Source organism: Anas acuta, chromosome 2 (genome assembly GCF_963932015.1).
Source record: "Anas acuta chromosome 2, bAnaAcu1.1, whole genome shotgun sequence".
NCBI lineage: Eukaryota > Metazoa > Chordata > Aves > Anseriformes > Anatidae > Anas > Anas acuta.
Genome location: NC_088980.1, coordinates 140308235 through 140332239, shown reverse-complemented (window position 1 = coordinate 140332239; position 24005 = coordinate 140308235). Strand labels below are relative to the sequence as shown.

General features: G+C 42.8%; 1 protein-coding gene across 2 annotated transcripts in view; it reads left to right on the top strand.

The window, feature by feature from the left end:
* Positions 1-515: 515 nt before the first annotated feature.
* The window catches only part of SYBU (syntabulin), a 41240-nt gene continuing 17750 nt past the window's right edge, over positions 516-24005 (top strand). The window contains exons 1-3 of one of the 2 annotated variants that reach the window (XM_068672513.1): positions 516-698; positions 957-1158; positions 13696-13893. In XM_068672513.1, the coding sequence (XP_068528614.1) occupies positions 672-698; positions 957-1158; positions 13696-13893 (427 nt within the window). In that variant the 5' untranslated portion in view covers positions 516-671. The remainder of the gene's footprint in view (positions 699-956; positions 1159-13695; positions 13894-24005) is intronic. The other variant, XM_068672514.1, reaches the window with a different exon arrangement.

Here is a 24005-nt window from a genome sequence, read left to right as displayed (position 1 = left end):
GGAGACATTTCTCCTCAGAAACAGCAGTCAGGCACTGGAACAGGTTGCCCAGGGAGGTGGTGGAGTCACTGTCCCTGGGGGTGTTCAAGGAAAGGTTGGACATGGTGCTTGGGGACATGGTTTGTGGGTGACATTGGTGGTAGGGTGATGGCTGGACCAGATGATCTTGGAGGGCTTTTCCAACCGTAATGATTGTGTTATTCCTTTCGGGCTATGCAGATGACACACACCCCTTGCATCCATTCCCAGCACTTTTTGGGGAGCAGATGCGTGGGGTTCACACCTGCACACCGAGGGGCAGCAGGCTCAACACCCTCACACAGCAGCCACCTGCCCTGGCGCCTCAGCGCCTCCCCACGGCCCGCGGCCACCCAGCGCAGCCGCCCCGGGGGGCAGTCCCCGGCCTCAGCCCCACACCTGCCGCGGGTGCTCGGGGTCGGCCTCGGGGGTCTTCCCCGAGCCCGGACCCGCCGCCCTCAGCCCCCCTGTGCGGCGGTGGCGGCGGCGGCACCACGTGTCGGGGCGGGGAGCGGCGGGGCCGGGCCGGGCTCCGCCACCCGCAGCGCAGCAGCGGCCGCGGGAGGAGCGGAGGCGGCGGCGGCGGCGGCTGAGCGCGTCCCTCTCGCCCATGCCAGGTGCCCGTCCCCGGCTGCGCGGTGACTGAAGGCGCCATGGGGCCCCTGCGGGAGAGCGGCAAGGTGAGAGCCGGGCGGGACGGGGCTGGGGCATGGGGAGGGGAAGGGGGTGAAGGAGAAGGTGGAGGGCGGGTGGCGGGGGGGAATGGGGCTGAGGGGCAGGGGGCGCCGCGGTCCTTGCCGGGGGGAAGCCGGGCTACCCCCGCCGGGCTGCTCCCGCCGGGCTCCCCCCACCCCCGGGGGCGGAGGCCGCTGGCTGCCCGCCTCCGCGGGTGGCGGAGGGCCCTGACGGCCGGGGGGGGCTCTTCCTTGCCGAGAAAGGAGCAGAAGGCGCAGCCCGAGAAGGAGGCGTCCCGCAGCCGCATCCCCCGCCTCGTCCTCCGGCCGCAGTACCAGCACCAGCACCAGAAGGTGTCCCCCGCCTCCGAGTCGCCCTTCTCGGAGGAGGAGAGCCGGGAGTTCAACCCGCCCAGCTCCTCCGGAGGCTCCGCCAGGACCGTCAGCAGCAACAGCTTCTGCTCAGGTACCGGGGCTCCCGCTGCTGGTAGGGGAGAGCCGCCGCCCCCCATTCCCCGCAGAAACCCGCTGGCTGTGCCTCGAGTACGCCAAGTGCCCGCAGGGGCACCGGGTGTAGCCCACAAGGGGTCTGAGGGCTCTGCTGTCCACTGCCAGTGGGTCTGCTGCCGCAGGGTGGTTGCCTAAAGAAGATTTGCCTTAAAACCTGCAGTGGCTGGCTGAGGGATCCTGAAAAGCCCATAAACCAGCCTGTGAGACGGGGCTGCTGCTGGTAAAGGTATCAGGCGTGGGTCAGATGCCGTAACTCGGCGTGTTTTGGGACGCTGAGCTCCCAGCGTGGACACGGTGTGTCGGCGAGGTTTCCATCTGGAAGTTAACTTGGAGGATTGGGATCATTCAGGCTGCTCCTGGCCAGTGTGCAGCCAGCCGTGAGCTGGGCACGGTGCCCCCTCAGCAGGGGGCAGTGGCCGGGTGATGTATCAGGAGGAAGCTAGGGATCCCCAGCTGTACACCACAAAAGTGTCATTTGCTCTCCCAAATGAGTGTCATTTGCTCTTCAAAATCCCTGTATGGCAGGGGCTGTTTGATGTTCAACATTTGTCATGTGTGGAGTTGAGCACAATTGAAGTCCCTCATCCAGCAGGGAGTGACTCAGATGCTTACTAGCCGTGAGTAATCTTTCAGCTCAGTGAAACGCTTCGCCCTGTGTGAGGTTACGCACGTGGATAATGGCTTGGAGGGTCAGATCATGAAGTCCTCGGGTACTGGATGTGTGTGGTAGGTCCAGAGATTATTTGGGTGACTGAAAATTAGTTTTTAATCACTGGTAGTTTGGAAAGTATAACATTCACCATCTAGCTAAAACTCCCGAATTATAACAGACACTTTTTAATGCTTAATTTCAGCGCAAGTTTCTGAATTTTCCCTTTCTTAATGAATAAAATGGTGAAGTTACCAGAGGTTTTCCTGAGGACGATCAGAAATACTCTCATTTATCATTATCTTCAGATTTGCTTCTTCTAACAAAAAGCAGTACCTCTAACACTGTGTACGGTGAATTTTCCTAGATGTGAAACACAATATCTGTGTCTGATTCCAATAATTCCTTCTCAGCTTGGATAGATTTTGCAATTCAGGCTCAGCGGAGTGGTCTGTTTGGTTATTGTTTACTGAACAATGCAGATTGTTAAACAAACAGCTACTTGGGTCAGGAGACCGCTAAAGGAATTTTTCCCACGCCTTGTGAATCCCTCCGCCTCACCTGTGTGAGTTTGCTTGTTCCCTCCTAAGAAATTAAGATGTGAAATTATTAGAAGCTTTCTAGAAATACATTATTTTTATGATCTCTTCCAAGTGGCTGATCTTTTTCCTGTGCGTTAACAAGGCTTTCATCTTGGTTGCTGACATTTTGATGTTCTTTTTTTTTTCTGATATCCTTTGGGTTTGCATCATGTTCAAATCCATTCAAGGTAGTGCTGCCAAAGCAATATCCTTGCTTTCTCACAAGGCTATGTAGGCTATTTCTTGAGTCCCCACAGCAGCTCCGTATTTACCTTGGGTGTACCAGATCTCATGGATTGGCTGTGTTCATGGAGGTGTTCGAGTGCGATGCCGTTCTCTTAGCCTTCCTCTTAAGCACAGCTGGTCACATTTTTATCTCTCTGTAATTCATCTTTCCTTCTTCAGTGGATACTTCATTGGTTTAGTTTGGTATTTTTTTTCCTTTGCTAAGAGCTTTGTGCTCTCAAGCTACCTGCAGCACCCAAACAGTTACACACCACTCAGTTTGACTGCTGCGATTCTTTAAAACTTACTGAGCTGAGGATCAGTCATGATCAGATCACTGTCCTCCATCACAGGACATGTTTTTGTTGTTAATGCATTTGGTGGCTTTTTTTTTTTTTTTTACCGTGATGCAGGTATAATAAGTCACTTACTTAATTTCCTCATTCTCTGATGTCTCTTTGCTGTCCTTCACTTATGATCCTTCCTTATAATCATACAGCTAATTTAGATTGAAATTCCCTGGCAGCAGCAGCAGATGGCTGCTGGTTCCTGTTCCTGGGGAGGGGATGGAGAAGAGCTGTGTGGAGAGGTGAGTGGAGAGGCTGCAGCTTTCAGCCAGCATCTTCATCTTACTGGAAAGTGACATGCAGCAAGTGCTGCAATGAAATTGTCAGGTAATGTTTCTGGAGCAGAAAGGGTGAGCAGATGAATAATGTGTCGAATGTTAGCGTGTGTATGTGAAGCTCATGAGCATTTGGATAAATGCCTTTTTTTATAAATTCTGTAGTGAGCACTGAATGCCAGAAGTTTCATGATAAGCAGCAGGTAGTGTATAATTCCTTTCCTCTTTCCTCTTCTCTTGAGAAGTTGCTATCTACCTTTCTTCCCTTATTATTGACACTAAATGGTTATGATAAGTTGACTTCTTTTTTCCCCAGTAGAACTGATTTTTCATCCTCAGTCTGTGTGAATATGTATTTCCTGCTTGATTCCCTAGAGCTTCTGGCATTGTCCATTTTCCTGGTGTGTTTACATTGGTCCCAGTCTATAAAAGAAGGCTTGGAGTTCTTTCTAAATGAGAGCAGTCTTGTAGTTACCAATAATGATGTTTTAGGTAGGCAAAGGACAGGAAAATAAAGGGGTTGAGAACTTTTGGGAATTGTCATGATTTTGCGAGTATAGTGGAAACAGCAGAAAGTACCACTCAGCAATAGGCAAAAGATACTTCATTTTTTTCTGCTTAATATCTTATGAACAATTTGTTAGTTCTGGCTGAGATAAGTTTTAAATTTGCATGATCAGCTCCCTCTTTGTCTTATATGACCAGATCAGAGACTTGGTTGTTTGTGTTGGTCAAGTTTTTACAACTGACTTTGTGTCAGTTTTGCTTTGTAAGACTGAATGAACCATGGTGAGACCATTAATCCATTTTGCCTCTGATATTCCCAATGAAATATATTTTCAGTATTCCTTGTTTATACCAAATGGTGCTGGATGCTCTCTGAACATTTTGTGGGCAAGCTGAGTCCCTGCATCGTTACTCACTGAGCGCAATCCATCTTTAAAATCTTAGCGCATCTGGGGTCCTGTTTGTCATCTGATACTGGAGCATTTCTCTTCCTTCAACCTCTGCCCTCCTCTGGCTTGGCCGTCAGCCACAGAGCGCGCATGTTAAGTGATGAGAAAACGTTCTCCCAGCAGCTTCATCTGGCTCGACTGCTACTGAGTATTTCCCCATGTCATGCATGTTTTCCTCATAACTTCTGGCTTTTGTGCACCCTTACCTTGTCAGTTGGAGGAGAGTGTGTTTTTAAACATCACAAACACACAATTCACTCAGAGGTCCCTGGCCTAGCAGCTGCTCTGAGATGGAATGAGGCTCCCTTTGGTACTTGCAGTTGCACTGTTTGCCTTACAAGAAATAGGATACTGAGGGTGGGGTGTTATCCTTGATTTTTGTGTACACATCCTTTTGATACCAAGCGAACCGCCTGTTGGTTGGACTGAAGGCAGCCTGGAAGTGCTAAGCTCAATGACAGCCTGCTTAGCTTTCAGTTCTGAAAGAAAGTTAGTTTGGGCTTTTCTTTTTTTCTAGTTTCTGCCTCTGAATAGCTTAGATTTTGAATTTCTTATTCAAAAGAGTTCTTAGAGGCGACCTTGTTAACGATGCTCAGCCTCCCCTTCAGCCTGTTCCCAGAAGCCAGCTGGCTGAGTTTCTGCAGATAATGCAGCAGTACTTTGTTAACTCAGATACAGCTTTGCAAGAAGCACTTGCATATTTAATAATCAGTCCAGAAAAGACTTCATGAGCCAGAGGAGCTGTGCTCTTCCAGTAGCAAACCCTTCCTCCTTTCTTAGGCTTACCTGCAGATCATCTCAGTAGATAGACTATGTAGTGCTGCAGGCCATTGAAAAAATAGGGTTACTGTGTATGAGTGATTATGATTCACTCCACCAGAGCTTTCAAAAATTGGAATTTGGAGTTTAAGGTTCCTTTTTTTTTTTTTTTTCTTTCCCTTTTTTTTCTTTTCCTTTCAAATTTCAAGATCCGGGTTCAATGTTTATTTCATTTTTTTTTCTGGTATAAAGATCTTCAAAAAAATATATATTGCTCAAGTTTGTAGTGTGATAGGCGTGTTCAGGTGGTGTGCCAGCATTGTGTGCCCTGCTCAGCGGCTCCTGTGCATGGCCCACTTGAACTTGGAGATTATTTGCCAGTGGGCCCAACTGCTGAGGGATGCTGAGACTGAGTTCACGGTGCATATGTCAGAAAAAGCGTGTAGGCTCCCAACAGGCTTATTAAAATCAGTGTGGATGCACTACACATGTTGCTAGCCACATGGCAGGGGAGCCAGGCGTTTGTACAAGTGCACTGAACCTGTGTTGCTGGACAAACACCTGTGTACCTCCTGTGACTCTACTAAATCACTCCTTTGCTAGAGCACTGGAGTAGGGTGTACCATAAACCAGCTAGCCCTGGAGGCTGCAATACTAAAGTGTACTTAAATACAGGTTTCTGAATAGAAAGATAGAGGAAAATACATTTGCAGTATTTTAACAAGTCAACAGATTAAGGCATGTACAGCACTGGGATAAATTACTAAAATAGTTACCGTACTATTGATATATATACATGTATGTGTGTATATATAAATAATTACCCCTGTTATTTATGTATATCTGAATGGATATATGTATTTATGTATTACTATGGAAACAGTGAACTGTCGCATTCTTTTTGTTTCTTGTTACATGAAGAAATATTCTGCTTAAATAATTCCTTATTGGCTTGTTTATTTGTTTTGTGTTCTTTTTACTTGGTGTTCCTGCACTGAAGAGAACGTTTAGAAGTGCTCAAATGTCTGATACTGAAAGCTGGCTCCTCTTTTCTGCAGTCCTTTGTGCTACACTTTTGCACAGTGCTTTTGCCATTTTTTCAAACTTCTGAAGCAGAGCTGTTCTCCAGGGATTTTGATTGCAGCACTCTGTAAGGCAGTGTAGCAATCACTGTGATATTAATTTTCCAAAAACCATCAAAACAAAATCCACTTTTAAAAATGCACGCATGGCCTCTGCATAAGGGCAGTGCTGGTGACATGCCTCCTTTTCTCACTGCTGTTTCCCTGGAGATTTTCCTGCTGGGCCAACGTACGTGCAATAATTTATTATTGCTTCGTATTGTTAGCTACCATTTCTGTTTCTGTGCAGCAGAAATGGGTTCCAAACATGGAAGTGAGAAAAGTGTCTAGGTACTAAAAGCAAAGCCTGCCTGTTCCTCCATTTTTGGCTTTTCCTTTCGCCCCTTTCAACTTCCCTGTTTATTCCCTCTTACTAAGGAACTATCCTTTTGTGTCTGTGCCACACAACAACATCTGGAAGCCAAAATATTTGACCTTTTGAATGTTTGTTGTCACCTTTTTATGTATCTGTCAGCACTGTGAACCATTAAATCCGGACCGAGAGCCTCCTGAAGTCAGCAGAAGCGTCCCCATTGTCCCTGGGACGTTTTGGATTGTGTCCTGAGAACACTTTGTGCTGCACCCTTTCTGGTACCATTTGTCACAGTGTGCTGTGTACTGTGATGACTATATTGACTTAATTCTAAGCTATATAGTATGTTTTCTTCACCACCAGTACATAATCTAATCTTTTTCCTTTAACATAGTTTTCACACAATTTTGTATTGAGTTGAGTGGTGCCATGCATATTGAAGAACACCACAACTTGAAGCAGAAATGAAACTTATATCAAATCACACATCTTTGATTTCTTCTTTATTAAAGGAGTCTTGATACTTCAAAAGAAATTCTACTTAATGCATTCTAACCATGCATTTATAGGGTTAGTATATGTCCTTGAAATCTTGCAGCAGTGTTCTGACATGTCAGTGGGTCCTGGAGTGATGCTAGATGCCAGTCTGAGTTTGGTATCAGTTAAAAAAATAAATAAAAAAAAGTATACATACAATAACAATATATGTAGCTTCCAGGCACCACCAGAAGGTAAACAGTGCAACTGTATGAGGTGATGTTGAAGCTGCAAGGGGCACATTCATACGCTGCCAGCCACGGAGGAGACAGAGCTATGTGAGAAGGAAGGAGTTTAACATTTCATACTGTCTGAGGAACAGTTACAAATTTCTGTTTGGTCTGTTTAATACTTTTCTTTCCAAAATCTGTCCCTTCAAAACTGGATAGAATGTTTATTGTTTCTTCCTTTGCTGCATAGCGGAAATAAACACACACACAAACCCATCTGTACATGTTGCACATGATGTTCATGTGAAATGGGCGATGTTACGTACATTTGGTGCAGTCGAGGCTCCCAGCAGTGGTTCCAACTATTGGCTGCACAAAAGGTTATTGAGGTCTACCGAAACTGCTTAAAAAAACTACCAGACTGCCAAGACTCTTTTTTCTCTCTTTTTCAGGTTCTTTGCTTTCCTCATCTTCAGTTAAAATTTTGCTTAAAAATTTCCAGTCCTTTATCATGTTAAACACCTTGTCCAAATGTTTTCTGTGATGTGATACCAAAACCCCAGGTGCTGTGCTATTGCTGACCACAGTGTTCTAGTAACAGTGCTATTTTTATTGATATTTTTACTAGTAGGCATTGATGCTTTTGTTCTCTAATACCGATGCCATTAGCTGTGCTATAAATGTAATGACAAAGTCCTCTTTTCAGGTGGTTTCCCAGAACTCATGTCAGTCCTGCTTATTAGTGAAATGTTCAAATATAATGAAGATTAGCAAAGGCATCGTTTGCTGCCAAAGTCAATTAAAATTTGCTGCATGAGTATAACAGCTATTGTCAGTCAAATGTCAAGAGCTGATATCTTTAGGGACACGTTTATGGAAAATACTACATGGTAAAAGATGCCCAAGCTTTAGGAGCTCTAGGTCCATCTTCTTTCACCTTGGTCTCCCATCTCCTGCAGAATGTGAGCCTGTTAGCGTTTGTGCCACGCGGTGAGCAAGCAGAGGGAGCCTCTTGCTGAAGGCAGCGGGCAGTTTGTGTGCCTCTGGGTGTGGTGGATGCAAGCACAAAGTGACTGGCAAAGAGCAGACATCATGGTTGTCTGTATGCTGGTGATAGGAACATAAGCAACAATGAAGAGGAGTTGGAGGTGTTCGGTCTTGATTTTACCTACTTCACTGCTGGGTTAGGTTTTGCAACTAGAACATTAAAACAGCTTGAAAGATGGACTGGGAGAAAAAAAAAATGGTTCCCAGCTGTGGAATATACACAAAATGTCAAGGAGAAGTATGATCCTGAGCATGTAGTTTGTCCAGGATCATTTAGCCCAACCTCTTCTCCAAGGCAGGGCTGTTGCCAGCACTACATCACACCAGCCACAGCTTTGTGTATCAGAGCCTTGAAAACTTCCAAGGACGGGAGTTGGCACAGTCTCACCAGGTTGCCTGAGGGGGTGCTGGAGCTGTTAGCCTGCCTTCACACACAGGCGAAGTGCAGCACAGTTCATTCAAGTTCTGTCTGCAGAGCCAGAGAGATTAGATGTGGAATTAATTTGCTTAGCAGGATTTTGTGTACGTAGGCCTTGTCACATAAACCTTCTCTCTTTTTTTGAACAGGCCTATAGCTTTGGTTGCTCTTCTACTCTGCCTTAGTATGCTTGATTTCTGGTAAGACATCTGCCTTAGAAGCACATGATATTAAACTTAATGTTATTAAATATAGATTTAATCCAGTAGATCTTAAAAATATAAAATGAATTTAGGATTGATCAGAAGGACCAAAACTAACATTTGTAGGGTTCTACGTCCAGGGAAGTTATTCAATACTTTTTTCAAGTCTGTGATTTTGTAAAAATCTGCCCTGGTTTGCAGGTGACAAATTGTTAGCAGCAGATGACTAAACGTCTGTGATATATTCTTTGGTGTCTACCAGCAACTTTCATCACTGTATAAAATACTCCCATGTTACAAGACCCATGAGAAGCCCAAAACTACCCTTAGGGGGTTAAAAAATTCAGGGCAGGCTGTCAGAATGGGAGGTTATCCTGAACAATTCTGAAATAGCCTTGGTGGCTCGTTGGCACCAACCAGCTCACAGCACACCATGTTCGCAGAGCCAGGGCTCCAAGGACCTGCAGAGCCCCGGATGGGCAGAAAGGAAACTGTCAGGTGAAAGGCAGGGTACAGGTTGTGCCTCAGCGCACTGGTAAAAGTTCATTAGAGTCCTGTGTTTAATTCTGAAACGCACAGTGCTTGGTGGAAATGCGGAATGGGGAGAGTGTGAACATCAATAGAGGGAACCTAAAGAGAAGATGCACACATGAACAGGAGCAAAGAGGTCTGGTAGGGGACAGACAGCATAAACTTGTAAAAGCACACAACTAGATCTGACAGCTAGGAATGAAGGTAGAAATAAGTGAGGGGTTCCACAGAAAAAGTGAATTAATTAGCTGAAAGGATTAAATAAGGAGGTTGTGTATTGTCGCCACATATTTCTTGAACACCTTAGGAAAAGGCATTATTTTTCTAAAGGCTCTAAAGCACATTGCAATGGAAATCGTATATCCTCTGTGCCTAAAAGATCAGAGAAAAATATAATGCATGGTGCTAAAGTCTATGAGAACAATTTTTTTGTCAATTGTTAGAGTATTATTGCCAGTAACACTCTTGTTTATACTCTGACTTTAATATTTGAAAGTTAGTCAGTGCATGCAAATGTCAGAGCACGCTGAGTAACTTCCCCCGTGTTTGTGTGAGGAGGCACTATCCCATGTTTGGCTTCGAAACTTGGCGAGAGCATCTGATCTGAGAGAGGGCTTAGACACTGCTTCAGTGATGAAATCCAGCTGATGGTCAAAGGGAAAAGCTACTTCCAGAACGCTCTTGGGAGGCCGCTGTGAAAAAAAAAAAGACACCATGAGTATCGCTAGGAAAGCAGTGCAAGTCATGTGTTATTTATGCATTTTCCCTCTGTTTGTCAAGTAAATAACACAGGCAGGATTACTGGCATTGACTTTCACAGCAAATTTCACCAGCTTTCTCTCTGCTGACCCCAGTACTCATGCCCGAGAAAGGAAATCAAATGTATGTATGGTCCTGAGAGCTGGACCTGAAATGCTTTCTGGGGCAATACAAGTTATCAGACTGGATCTTTTGCTGATGTTGCTGAAAACTGTTCCCACCATGCCTTCAGTAGAGGGTAAACTCCACCGTGGGCTCGTCCGCTCCTGTTTCCCCATACCCAGATTTGGAAACAGGTTCCTTATCTTGGCCTGTTGCTGGGCAGGTTGGAGTTTTCACCTCCTCCCCTCTGAGGTGTCAGCAGGGTTTTCGGAGGAGCCTAGAGGTATGGGGGAAGTCTCTGTCGCCCAGGACCTCCACTGCATCCTTCCTCTTGGGGAAGAAGGGGTGTGCGCTGTGGCAGTGGGCAGGGCGGGCTGCGTGGCTGAATATAAATAAATAGCTCCTTAAGGCTTCACTAGCAGGAAGAAACAAAGGTAAGTGCAGGCAGTTTGCCCTGCACTGAGCAGCTGGGTGGCACCCCAAGGACTTTTCCTTGTAGCAGAATGACGAGGTGCAGGTTGGTGGGGAGGTGTAGCACAGCCTCTGCAACCCGGCCTTTGGTGGTGAGCTCCCGTGTTTCACAAGCAACTTTTCCTTCCCATGATAGTAAATGTTTTGATTCTTTAAAAAGCACTGCAAAAAGCTGACACAGAAAAATATTTGTCGGCAGCATGGAAAAAAAAAATGGAAATATTATAATTTTGTTCATGTTTCTGGCTAATTCTGTGTGTGTATTTCTGTAGAAGGAGTAGAAGTTACACATTACATTAAAAATACCAAACTGTTAGGGAAAACAGAGTACAATAAAAGCATTAATTTCCTTCAGTTGGAGTGGGAACGCTCACCTGGTTATCAGTGTGGCTAAAGGTCGCCAGCAGTACGAGTAGAGAAGACCTATTGTTCTTCATGCCATTTGTTCCTTTAATAAGTGCCCTGCTGCAACAAAAACTGTAGTCCTTAAGCATAAAATGAGGAGATGGCATCTGGCATTATCTGGTCAATGCAACCAGTGTAATAGCAGCAGCAGTGGTAGGGAGGCTTGTAATTATTTATTTTTGTATGCTTTCTTTAGCCACCCTATTGTCTTATCTCAGAGGTGGTTTTACATATTTGTCTTCTAATGCTGGAATTCTTAATGCTGCAGCTTAGGTTTTTCATCGTTTTGAGGTTTTATTAGTTCTGAGGTTCTTCAGGTGGGATCTTTATATCTCCAGGTGTCATATATACATGAGGTCTCCCGTATAAAACACATCCATAAGGCCTGCAGAATCTGCTCAGTAATTGCAGTGATCTTTTTTGGTGGCTGATGTAACTAGTTTCTTTCTCAATCTTTTGTTTTTTAAACACAATCTTAGGAAAATAATGCTACAAAGAGAAGCATCTAAGTGCAAAGGCTGTAAGAAAAAATAAACTCTGCGAACGTGCACTTTATCATAAATATGTTTGATTATAAATATTTGTGTGCTGCTAAAGAGAAGACACTTTGGGCGTAGCTAAAGGAACTGCTTAAATACAATTCAAAAGCTCACGGCCCCGCTGATTCACTCCCCTGCAGATAGCAGTCGTACGGCCTGTAGAAGAGACTCTGAACCCTTGTGAAAAGGAAATGGGCACAGACCTGGGAGGAAACTGCTTTCTGTCTTCTCTGTGTTGAGTTATATCGTGGTGTTGATATGAATGGAAAGGATGAGAAGTGAACATGGGCCGTGCGTTGGACAGCGCTGCTTCAGTCAGTGTCAGCGTGGGCTGAAATGGGCAGGCAGGAAACCTTCCTTGAGGCTTCTCTTTGCCATTATTTCTCTAGGACCTGGTTCTGAACCACAGATGTCAGTAGCAAGATGCCAAAAGGAGCTGCTTGCAGGCTTAACTGAGCTGGAGGAATGAAGTACAATTAAGCAGGATGAGGCGTTCACACCGTTACTCACCTTTGTGCCTGGGGAGCTCATTCTCAGAATGGGCTTGGCTCCTCCTGTGGCTGGCATCGTTTGTGGCAGGTTGCATGGGTGTGGGCAGCAACACCTCCAAGTGCTGGCTGTTTTTCTGTGCTGCTTTGTGTTACAGGCACTGGACTGGCAGCACTTCTGGGTAACCTGCGTGGCGCTGGGGGCACAACGTGGAGAGAAGGGGGGCAGAACTTTTCAGCAGGTGAAGGTAGAGAGGTCAGACACCATGGAAACGCTTTCACATGGAAGGATGCAATTTTACTGTACTGAGGGAGCAATAGTTAATGGTAGGAAAAGCTTCTCTTTGCTAGGAAGGGGGCTGGAGGGGGTTAGACTTTTTTTTTTTTTTACCTGATAAATGTACAGTCACAGGCTGACTAAACAGTTTGCCCATGCAAAGCTCGTTGCAAGATCAGGCTTGACCTAAATTAGGAACAGGATGGAAGTGGTAGGTGCAATATGGTCATGCAAATTGCAGGTACTTCTTTGAGTTTCTTGTTAGACAAAGGTAATGCACTGGGAACTGCGTGCAATTGCATTAGTAAGATGGCAGCTTTCATTTTGTCCTGGGAAAGAACAAACAATTACATTGCTCCAGGAGAGTGAATATTCATGGCTTCCCAGTGTCAGGGTAGCGTGTTTGTTTTTGTTGTCTGTCTCTAAAACCACTGTGACTTTTACAAGAGAGGTGATTATTCAAGAGGGATTTAGGTGAAGGCCAGGGGGTGGGGGTTGATGTGTTGGTTTCATCTCGACTCTGACATTTTACTTTGCATTTCATTGTTAAGAGCTGCAGTGTTTGTATTTCTGGAGATCAGAAAAGCTGCTCTGTTCCAAACAGTGATTGCTGGTGTTCCCAGCATGGGTGTTCCCTCAGAAGAATTCTGCTTTAAACAAAAGCAGTCTGTGTGTAATGCACCCTTTTCAGAAAGAGGTAGCAACACACATCCACTCGTTAAGAATGAAGGAGCGCTATCATCACGCTCACTTTAAAAGAAATAATTAAAAAAAAAAAAAAGAAACATTTATTAATTCCGATTAAATGAAAACGTTGACTTTGTACATACAGACAGATAGTTGTAGATAGTTCGTGTGGACCTATAGTTCTATCAGTAGATCCTTCTCTTGCTCAGATAGGAACATACCTCGAAGGAGCAGGTGTAGCCCGTGCTTGCTTGTCATCCAGTGTGCACATAGTGGTATAAACCTTTCTCATGTCTTATGGACATTTCTTAATGTTTGTGTCCCAGTATTCCGTATCATCACCGAGTAAAACCAATTATAGATACTAATCTTTATTGTGCAGCCCCTGATTTTTATCAGGCTTGGTGAAACAAGCACCATTTCAGACCACCATAAGGTATCCAAACCTTTTAAACAAATGGGAGAAACTATTAGCTTCTCAGCAGTTTTCAGTGCCAAGGTTAAATATAACAAGATTGTAAATAGCTGTAGCTGTAGCTTTTTTTTTTTTTTTTTTTTTTTTTTTTTTTTTTTTTCATTTTGCCAGCTTCCTGTGCTTGTTAGAAATTTTGTTGTTTCTCCTTTTCTCTTTAGATGACACTGGCTGTCCTAGTAGCCAGTCAGTATCTCCAGTTAAGACTCCTTCTGATGCTGGACACAGTCCAATCAGTTTTTGCACTGGTAGTGATGGAGACTTCTCCAGGAAGAAATTCAATGCAGGGACAACGAGTGAAGGAAACACACAGCTGGCTCGATGTAAGAAGGAAACAAAGACAAACCTTGTAAAGCCTGGTGAGTATAGCATAGTTCCTTTCACTTCTCTAATCACACTCTCTAATTGAATAGTACATCTACAGGTGTCCAGATGCTTTGTATTGTGCTGCCTGTGATCCAACTATTGCTGATAGTAAATAAAAAAGATAATTGGGTTCTTTCTTACGGAACTACCTGCAAGATTTGAAAATACTGTGGGTATTAGCTTCTTCATGGAAATAAAATGAATTGATGTCTTCACTTTCTTTTATGAGGGTGGATGATGATGTCAAATAACAACTGAAATGGATTTTATCCTGTTCCATGGTAATTGTACTCATATTTCACTGGCCAAAGATAAATTACTCTTTCTGTTGAAACAAAGAATTTTAGTCTTCTAATGTTGGTAGATTGATGGCTAGACCTTGCCTGAAGTTCATGCCATGAGGCTGTGATAACTCTTGGGATACAACATGTCAAATTGAGGCAGGATAATGGGCAGTATATATGTGGGGGTTATGCAGATGCAGCTCTGTAGTGTATTGTCTGAGTCAAGAGCATGTCTCCCATTGCCTCAAGCTAATGGGCTACCTTAGACCACCAATTACATCAGCACCTGCTTGTCACACATCCAAGACTAAATATCCTGGTGTGTCATAGACGGCTGTAACTTTAACGAGTGGATATAAAATATTTTTGTGATTCATGTACAAGCAGCTCTTGATTACAAATGGCCAAGATATTTGCACTGTTATTTAATTAATCATGGAGACAGAGAGGGTGTTTTGACCCTGTGAAGAACCAGCTGCAGCACTGACATGGTTTATGAGCTCAGGTACCTCATGGCTGTATTGTTTCCAGAGTTATTTTACCTCTGGAAGCAATTTAGACACTTTCAGGAGGAGTCATTCACATTTTCTGTCACCATTTTTCTGCAATTAGAAACAATAGAGAATCTGTTGCAAAAACTCTTCGCTGGCTTAATCATTGAAAGGGGTGATTAAATCTGATTTATCACTATCCTTGCAAAGTTCTTCAAAGCATTTCGTAGCACCCATATTACTTGTGTGTTCTCGGTCTCTCATGATGGTAGATTATATTTCTTCAAGGTTTCTTTTCCACTAAAATAAAGGAACTTAATGCAGGTAGAATGTGGTGAATATTTTATATGTCAGTCAAATCTGCAGCCATGGCTGTCACATCCATTTTATATGTGAATACAGATGCAGCTTGAGAAAATGCGGATAAAGAATTCTGAAACTTTATTCTACTGAGGAGTCCTATACACATGGAAAAGAGTTATCCACTTGTTTCAGTAAATTACTTAATTATTTTCAATTATTACACTTAAACTGTAATAGTGAGTTAATAGCCTTTCCGTTAATAGTCAGAAGTCAGCTTTGTTTTGCTTAATGGTACTATTTGAAATCTCTGAACTGACTTAGTTTAGATATTTTGAAAAATATTCTTTTTAGACCGTTCCTGTTTCAAATACTAGGCTTATCATAGATTCATCTAGGTTGGAAAAGACGTTCAAGATCACCAAGTCCAACCATCAAACTGACCTAGTGAGTCCCATCACTAAAGCATGTCCCTTAGTGTCATGTGTCTCTTAAATACCTCCACCAATGGGGACTCCACAACTTCTCTGGGCAGCCCATTCCTGTGCTTGACCACCCTCAACAGGAAGAAATTCTTCCTAATGTCCAATCTAAACCTTCTTTGGCGCAATGTGGGACCATTTCCTTGTATCTTGTCACTCGTTACCTAAGGAAAGAGAGACTGACGCCGAACCAGCTGCAACCTCCCTTGAGGTAGCTACAGAGAGCAATGAGGTCTGCCCTCAGCCTCCTCTTCAGACTGAACATCCCCAGTTCCCTCTGCCTCTCCTCCTAAGTCTTGTTTTCTAGTCCCTTCACCAGCTTTGGTTGTTCTTTTCTGCAAAGGTAGTCATGCTTGCCTCTCTTACCACCATCATCAGTAAGTTGTTCTTCTTGTAGTTTTTAACTTCCTGAACAGACTTAGATAATTTTTTTGAAAAAGAGTAGAAGAATCAGTAAGGTTGTACAAATGTCTAAAAGACTGAAAGGGTGAAACAAAAGCAATCTGTGTAGAATTTTAATATGCCTATGGTTAAAAAAAATAGCAAAGAGGAGTCAAAAGCAACTTGCTTGGTTAGTTTACTGCTTGTGGATCTGCCTTTAGTGCTCCTTTGGGCACAGATGGATATACTGATGTCCTCATCCATTCATTTGAAGCTCATAACTTGTCATCTTTGTAGCTTCCTCTTAATTTGGCTGTTCTTGTAGGTAAACTATTCAGTTGGCTTCAGTACCTTTGCACTGATCGATCTTTAAGTTTGGTAACTGATCTCTGGAGTGCAGGCCTGTCGTTCCTGGGATCCATCAAAACCCTCTGAGCAGGAAGTGGGTCTCATCACTATCTCTTGGTTTCAAGTGGATCCAGTCCATTCCTGGTAACCTTTCTGTGCATGAATTTCATGTGCATGAGCCCACATGCAAAGAGAAGGCATCGTGTTGTAACAAAACACACAGGGAGTAATGGGAGCAGTACAAGGGAAGTAAGCTGTGGGAGGAGAATAACAGCAATATACCATGACATACACAACCTGGTTCTATATACAGCTAGATCCCTCAAAGTACAGTGCAAAAAGTCACGCGTAGTATCTTTCGCTCTACCTTGAGTCCTTACTGATTTATGAAGATAATCTCTATGTAGTATTTATCTGAAATGCCTTGTGATAATGAGTACATAGCAGGAGCCAGATGTAAGATACAAAAATCCGGTCTACTGATATCTTATGGACGATGTCCTCTGCTGCATTTCCATAAGCAAGTACATCAATCAGTGTGCACCTTCAAAATGCCTTGCCATTTTGCCGAAAATTTATCTGTTTCCAGGATTGTCTTCTTGGAACATGCTGAGTCTCAGAAGTAACACTCACACAAATATTTAGATAATTCAGGAAATGTCAGAGTGGGATAGCACTGAGAATGAACCCTAGGGACTTTTTTTTGGCTGTTCCCAAGCTTCAGTGCTTTTCTTTTACACTAGCAGTATCACTTCATCTCTCTTTTCTACACTTCAGAATACGAAATACAACATAGCTTTCTTTTCTCTAACAGCCTCAGACATTGTTATATGGATCTAAGTCATACTCGGATCTTGAAGTATTAACAAAGTAAGTTTGGATAGTATTCATAATTTATGTTGTTCGCATAGTGAACCGTATTTAATCCTGGAATGCATTATCACTGCATCTTGCTAAACGTCTGAAAGATTTATAATCATAAAAATGTTGTTCATTTGGGATAGTTGGTAATGTTTTTAATGTGCATTAAAACTGAATCATAGCAGTGTTATAGGTGAATTTGGCTTAAAATCTGTGACTGCTTTCCCAGGAAAGGATGGAGAAGAGAGGTAAATTAAGGAACATGTAAGTGGATACATAACATTCAGTCCAGGAGGAAGTTACGAACCTTTTAATTTCAAGATTTTAGAAGTTTTTCCCAGTTTTGGATTTGATTCATTTTTGCAATACTAAATACTAAGAAAATGCATTGCAGAAAGTGAACCAACAAAAGGACACAGTAAGATTAATTAACACTAGACCTAGTTTGATGTCGTAATGCTGCGCTGAAACCTGCAGCTTCTGTAATAGAATAAACAGCAGCATAAACACTTCTACATGTCCACATTCTTGTTCTACTTACCCTGTGAAGATCCATCCTGAATTCCTGTACCTCACGTTCAGATCTTTTTAGGAATAGTGGGAAGTATTTTGTTTTCTTTGACAGTGTTTCTCATCTCATCTCTTGACTTCCATATGATTGGTTAGTGCAAGGATTCAAAATCTAGACCTGCAAGCTGGAAAGTCATCATAAACTTCCAAGGACATGTGGATAAAGAAAGGAATCATGAGCAAGAGTTGTGTCAATAGCTTTTCCAAGCCTTTTATGTTTAAACTAACACAAAGCTGTGCTTACTTGCATTTCAGTGTCCATGAGCATCATAATTCGAGAATGGCATCGGATCAGCTGACTGTGTTCAGTGTTTCTGGTGAAATTTCTGACCTTCTCTTGCTTGCTTCTGGTGCCATGGGCAGCCTTGATCTATTCAATGAGCTAAGATGGTTGTTGGAGCTGTCTCTGAGATCCCATTGAAGTGCTGACGGTTCACATGAAATTTTTAGGTTTTAAGATAAAACATTAAGACTTTCCCACACCTGTGCCTTTTGTACATTTAGGAGCCTGCACAGATTTATGCACAGCTGCACAAAAGGGGTCCTGGGTGAGCAGCAGTTAGGGTCAGCTTCCGAATCTCGTAAAGGCTGGCTGTTCGTCATTCACAGCTCGGTTCAGTAATAACTACTCCAAGTAGCAGCAGACTATAGAAAAAGCTTTTCTCTTTTCACTGCTGATAAAATATTTGGCCATCTATTACTGGCTTTGGCTAAAACAGCAGTATTTTGGACTATGCTGCAGTTGAACTGCAATGGATTGTATTTCAAGAAAGGTCGTCATTTCGAATTCAGGCATTAAAACTTCATTCTGTTCAAATCAACGGGAGAATCTCAGAGGCTTCTACCACTTAGAGCACCTACCTTTGTTGAACTATAGGCAATGAGCACGCATTAAAAAAGGTAGAATTCCATCTGAGCACAAGGAAACATTATTTTTACTGTAACACTGATCAGATAGGTTGCCCAGAGATGTTGTGGAGTGTCCACCCATAGAGATATTCAAAACTCGGCTGGACACAGTCCTGGGCAGCAAGTTCCAGCTAAACTTGTGTGATCTGGGGGTCGGATCTCAAGAGGTCTCTTCCAACCCCAATGGTTCTGTGTTATGCAGACTTTTTTTTCCCTTTAAATAGTGCATCACCCAGATCTTTAGCTAAGTCATTGCAAGGCACAATTTGTGCTTTTCCTACCCTTCCACATCTGTGTACTACCATTCTGTTTATAATGAGTTCACAGAAATGAAAGAATACATAAAAGCAGTTTTAACAATCAAAAATCAATTACAGTATCATTTAACTCTGAGCAATAGTAAGTAACGTCATACTCAGCATGTGTTGTCATTATGATCTTTCCTGCTTCTTCACAGTAAATTTGTCAAGTCACAAGTAAATGAGACTTGAGACAGGATGTCCTGGTCTGAACAGATTAATCTCAGAAGGTTTTAGGACTATTAGGATTTTCAGAAGGGACAGATGGAGCAGGCTATATTGGCCTTAAATTGGTTGTGAGTACTGAGTAGGTTTGCAGATGCTTTTTTAATCAGCATTAGAACTGATCAGAGTTAACAAAAAGGGACAAGGGGTATGACCCATGGCATTTGGGAACATTACAGTTAGAGTTAAATAACCCAAACAGATGAGACAGGAAATGCAAGTCGTGCTGTTAAAGCATCATGCCCTTCCTGTTGATCTTTTTGTGTTGTCTGATGTGTGAGCATTAGATTCCCAGGATACTAAATGTCCAGCAACTTATTCTTGGGGGTCATCCTGTCCAAGAACAGCAAGCTAATCCAATAATGTAAAATTAACAGGTAAGTTTATCCATATTGCTGCTCTACTTCCATGTGTATTTGTATGCTAAAAGCAGTCACTTTGGTAGTTTTACAAGCAAAACATAAAAGGTCTGATTAAGCTTAATGTTACTGAAATCTGGCTGTATGGTTTTCCATATCTTTTGTCAGCTCTCTCCCTCACTTCAGTAATAAGGTGGGAATAATAATGTCTGACTCCAACATGTTATATGTGCTTTACATTGAAAACAGATTAGTTGATGTATGAGTTCTGCAAGAATTTTTTCTTAGAGGCATTTCTGGAAATCAGCTTCACTCTGAAGCACTTTACATTTCTGATTGCAGAATATAATGATAGGACTTCTCCGTGTTCTATCTTAGGAAGACTGATGAAATACTAGAAATACACGTTTTACTGATGCATTTGTCCAACAACATTTTATTTTGTGTATGTATGGCTATTGCACGTTCTCTGTATCAAATCTGTGCAAGCAGTGGGAAAAATAATAGAACGGTTGTGCCCATTGTTCAGGAACAAAGGTACAGAACACAAAAACAAAGTTACAGAATGGGCTAACTCGAATAGATCCTATGTCATGCAGAGAGATTCATTGTTCTTTGTAACTGAGATCTACTTTCACCTCTCATGTAGACATACTTTCTAAAATGCTGCTGGTCAACTGTACATTCTAAGACAAAGTCACCCTGTTAGGTTGTTTCAAAAATAAAATGACAAAAAAACCTGTATGTGGAGGTAGCAATTTGCCTTGACTGATTCCTCAAAATAAGTTGCTGTACTTCATTGTAAAAGCAGGATCACACAAAGGTGGGAGTGATGAGAAGACTGATGGCCTCACTATAATGTATATCTCTTTCTGTTATGATTTATTTACCAGTATTTTATAACCACATTTCAGTACTGCACTTTTTCTAAAGGGGGAAATAAGTAAGAACAAGAGGATGTCAAAGAACGTTTAATTCAGTCACAAACGCTGGATATGATCAGTGATTTGTGACTGAATTTGTGACTGAGTACACCGTGCTACCATCCCACAGTCAGTCAGAACTTTACTTGTGCAGTGAAGATGAGCAGAACCATTCTTCCATGCCTGGGAATATTCAAACAGTTCAATATATGGCTGGTGTCAAGTGCATAAAATACTGAATCAGGAAATCATCTATACCTGATTCAGTGTAATTTAAATAACTGGTTGTAGAGCAAAAAAATGTTCTGAAGACAGGCTGAGTGAAGTAAGTTGATACCAAATGATGGAGCATCTTTCATATACTTGTTTCTTTTCTTACTCCATAAAGTATTTGGTTTAATAATAAACAGTCTCTTGATGTGGCCACGCTTATTTACATGTATAAAACATAAATTCTCTGAAGTGTGCAGAAGAGCTTCCAAGTGAGAAGAGGAAGAGCAAAAGCTCAGGTTCCTTGAGTCACGTAAACCTGATGAGGATGGCTCTCACATGAGCATTCGACTTTTAAGCAGCTCAATATTTGGCAAAGAGCAGATACACAGTGGTCAATTACTTGCTTTTCTGGAGGGCTTTTCATCTGCTTTTTAAAACATGGCTTTGGCAATAAAATGGAGCAGGCACTTGAGCACATGTTGCCTTTCTCAGATATAAGTACGTGCTTTGATTACCTCACTTCAGTGCTGTACCTGAGAGCAGACAGCATAACCTCACATTCAGACCTACCAGTGTGAAATGTTTATCTGCTGTAGGATTTTAATCTCGGCCTTCTCCCTTTCTTTGTATATCAGTTTCATAATTTTATTTGGGACAATAAAGTTTCTGAGACATTTGCTGACAGAGTCTGACAGAACAGTTGTGTCAGGTTTTGGCCCAGTTCCTTTCCCTCATTTACTTTTGCTTTTCTTTGGTCTCTTAGCATCTTGCTTGGGCCTACGCGAAGCAGCTACCGCTGATTTCTTTAAACAAAGTGTTTCCAGCTAATAATTCTGTATGCACAGAGCCCTTCTGCATATTTTACTGATGGGATCCACTTTAATTTCACGTCTGTTGCTATGGAGCTGTGTAGATTTGCTTACTTGACCTGCTAGCACAGGGAGTTATTAAAGACTCAGTCTCCATGGATACAGCAGTACCCGAGTATACTTTGCAGGGAGATTAAAATACACATCTCTGCCTTCAAAAGCCTGTGCTAGCCTCATGTCCAGTGTCCCGGAGCTCAGCCCGGGGAGGCTTGGTGCCTCACACCATGGGCTGCGGGCGGCAGTTCCTCCTGGGGTCACACCACCATGTCACCAATGCCTCACACCCACCCTGCCCATGTCACTATCGCATCACTCCCCCCACCCCTGTGTTTCAGAATTGTCGCCGTGGCGATTTCTGAACGGTCCCTCAGTTGGATCAGCAGATCCAGCGGAGCTGGCAGATCCTGTTGGAGCTACTCTTTCTTGCTTAAATCCCTGAATATTTGTGAGTCAGGAAAGGTGAGGAGTCAATGTGTGTGCCTCCCTTCGTTACTCGTAGACGCCCTGGGCTGTACATGGGGACGGAGACTTCCACTGGTCCAGTTGTGTGTAGGAAGTGGAGCAGCTTTCTCAGCTTAAACTGTCATTTGCTCTCCTTCCTGTGGTTATAAAAGTGGTTTTGGAGGTGAGGGAGATGTGAATTCGTGGTCTTGAGCCAAATTGGATGGAGTGGTGATGGGCTGCAATTTATCTGTAGTTGTGGCTGTAATCATCCCTGCCTACCCGAGTTGACAAAAGTCCTATTTTGTGTTAAAGGAGATATAATTAATAAAACGAGTGAATTTAGAGTGCGGGCTTTCTGACCAGAAACAAGTACTTACTTTAGAATAAGCTAAACAGTGCTTTAAGCTCACCAATTATATTGACTAACTCTGCACAGACTGAAAATGGGACCTAAGCTGTCTTAGCCATAGGTGTCTACATTAGACACATTTAGGTTTCCCCTATTCCAGATGAAGTCTCTTACAACTCTGCTGTTAGCCCTTACTGAAGGCAAGTGAAGTCTCTTTTCTCTTTCTTTTTTTGTTTAACAGAAAGCAAAGTCAGTCTTAGTCATATAGTTGCAGAAGACGGTTTATAACTGAAGATCGTGCTTGGAAGCCAATGGCTACTCAACATAGGTCAGTAGGTCTAATTAGATGCCTTTTGCTCCTCTGTTCATCCTTGATAAGCTTAGGCTGTTTGTCCTGTTTCTGAGGACCACTGCCTCAGGATCTTAGCATTATACAGGGAGATCATGTATGTTATTTTGCACTGCAAATTTCATTAGCCAGCAGGAATGAAGCATTTTGAGAACACAGGCTAACAAAATTGCACTGAAGTGAAAAAATGCTCTATAATTTCTGATAGATAATATTAGAATATAATTAGAGTGTACATTTTTGAGCAGAAGACTCTTAACAAGTTAGATAATTATTAGCATATCAGCTATTTTTAGTTTGCAACTATAATTTAAACAAACTTACTTGAATTAATGTGGAAAACACGTTCAAATAGCCAAGTAGTTCTTTCAAATGAGAATAAGGAAAGTAGTAGCTACAGAGAGTGTTTTGACTTTAAAGCGTTTCATATTTTTGAACCAAAATCTACAAGTTCCAATTAAAGTGTCCTAGAAAAAGTCTTCTAATTCTGTATTATAAATTTTATGATCCCCATCTTCTTAAAACATAATTTAGAAATTGTTTGGTAGAGATGAAGGCAATTAGTGGTTGTGTTGTGGACTCTCAGGATGTGTATCTCTCACTGTTCAGAAGACTCTCAGATTGTGCCAAAGGCCCAAATGCTGCGGTGAAAGTGGAGGATCCAAAGGAGAAGTTGACAAGACGCAGAGGAAGATACGGCAAGTAAAGGGCAAAGGCCCAAAATCCCACTTCTCAAAGATAATTATCTTCCCAGCTCTGGGCTGGCAGCACAGGCCAACAATTAAGGGTCCTGGGCACAATTTTTCTGCAGTTAGGTAGTTAAGTCTTTTCTCAGGAAAAAAAGGAGGAGATCCCTGTTAAGTAGTCAAGTGAAGGGAAAAGCTTAGATCCCTGTGTGCATCTTTGGAAGGATGGACTTGAGCACATATGAGAAGAGAGCCCTTGCAGCAGACTGCAAGGTAGGGTGAGGGGATTCAGAGTCTTCTCCCAGGGAAGCTGTTCTACTTCAGATAATTTAGTAACTGTTTTATTGGATATTTGAAGCAGAGTTCCCAGCAGGCACACCGTAACTCCTTTCTCTCTGGCCCATTAATTATCCCAGAATCACTCATGATTTAGGAAAACTGGGACATCCACCTTCAAACAGAGATTCTCTCTCTAGGATGCTCTGCAGGCTGGTACCTAAAGTTGCTCTCTGTCCATAAAAACTCTGGGCTGATGGACATAAAGGCCAGCCAGCCAGGTCATCTTTTAGCTCCAAATGCCTTTTGACAGAGATACAGGTCTCAGGGGAGATGAGGGACACGTGCTTCTGACGTTACTCACATAAGAAAGTCACTGGGGTTTAGAAGTCAGAGTTCAGTAGGGTGTGGAAGATGACAGTAGCTGTAACCTTTTTTCAAGCAGGTTTTCCATCTCCTCTGGTAATACAGAATAGAGTATGAGCCA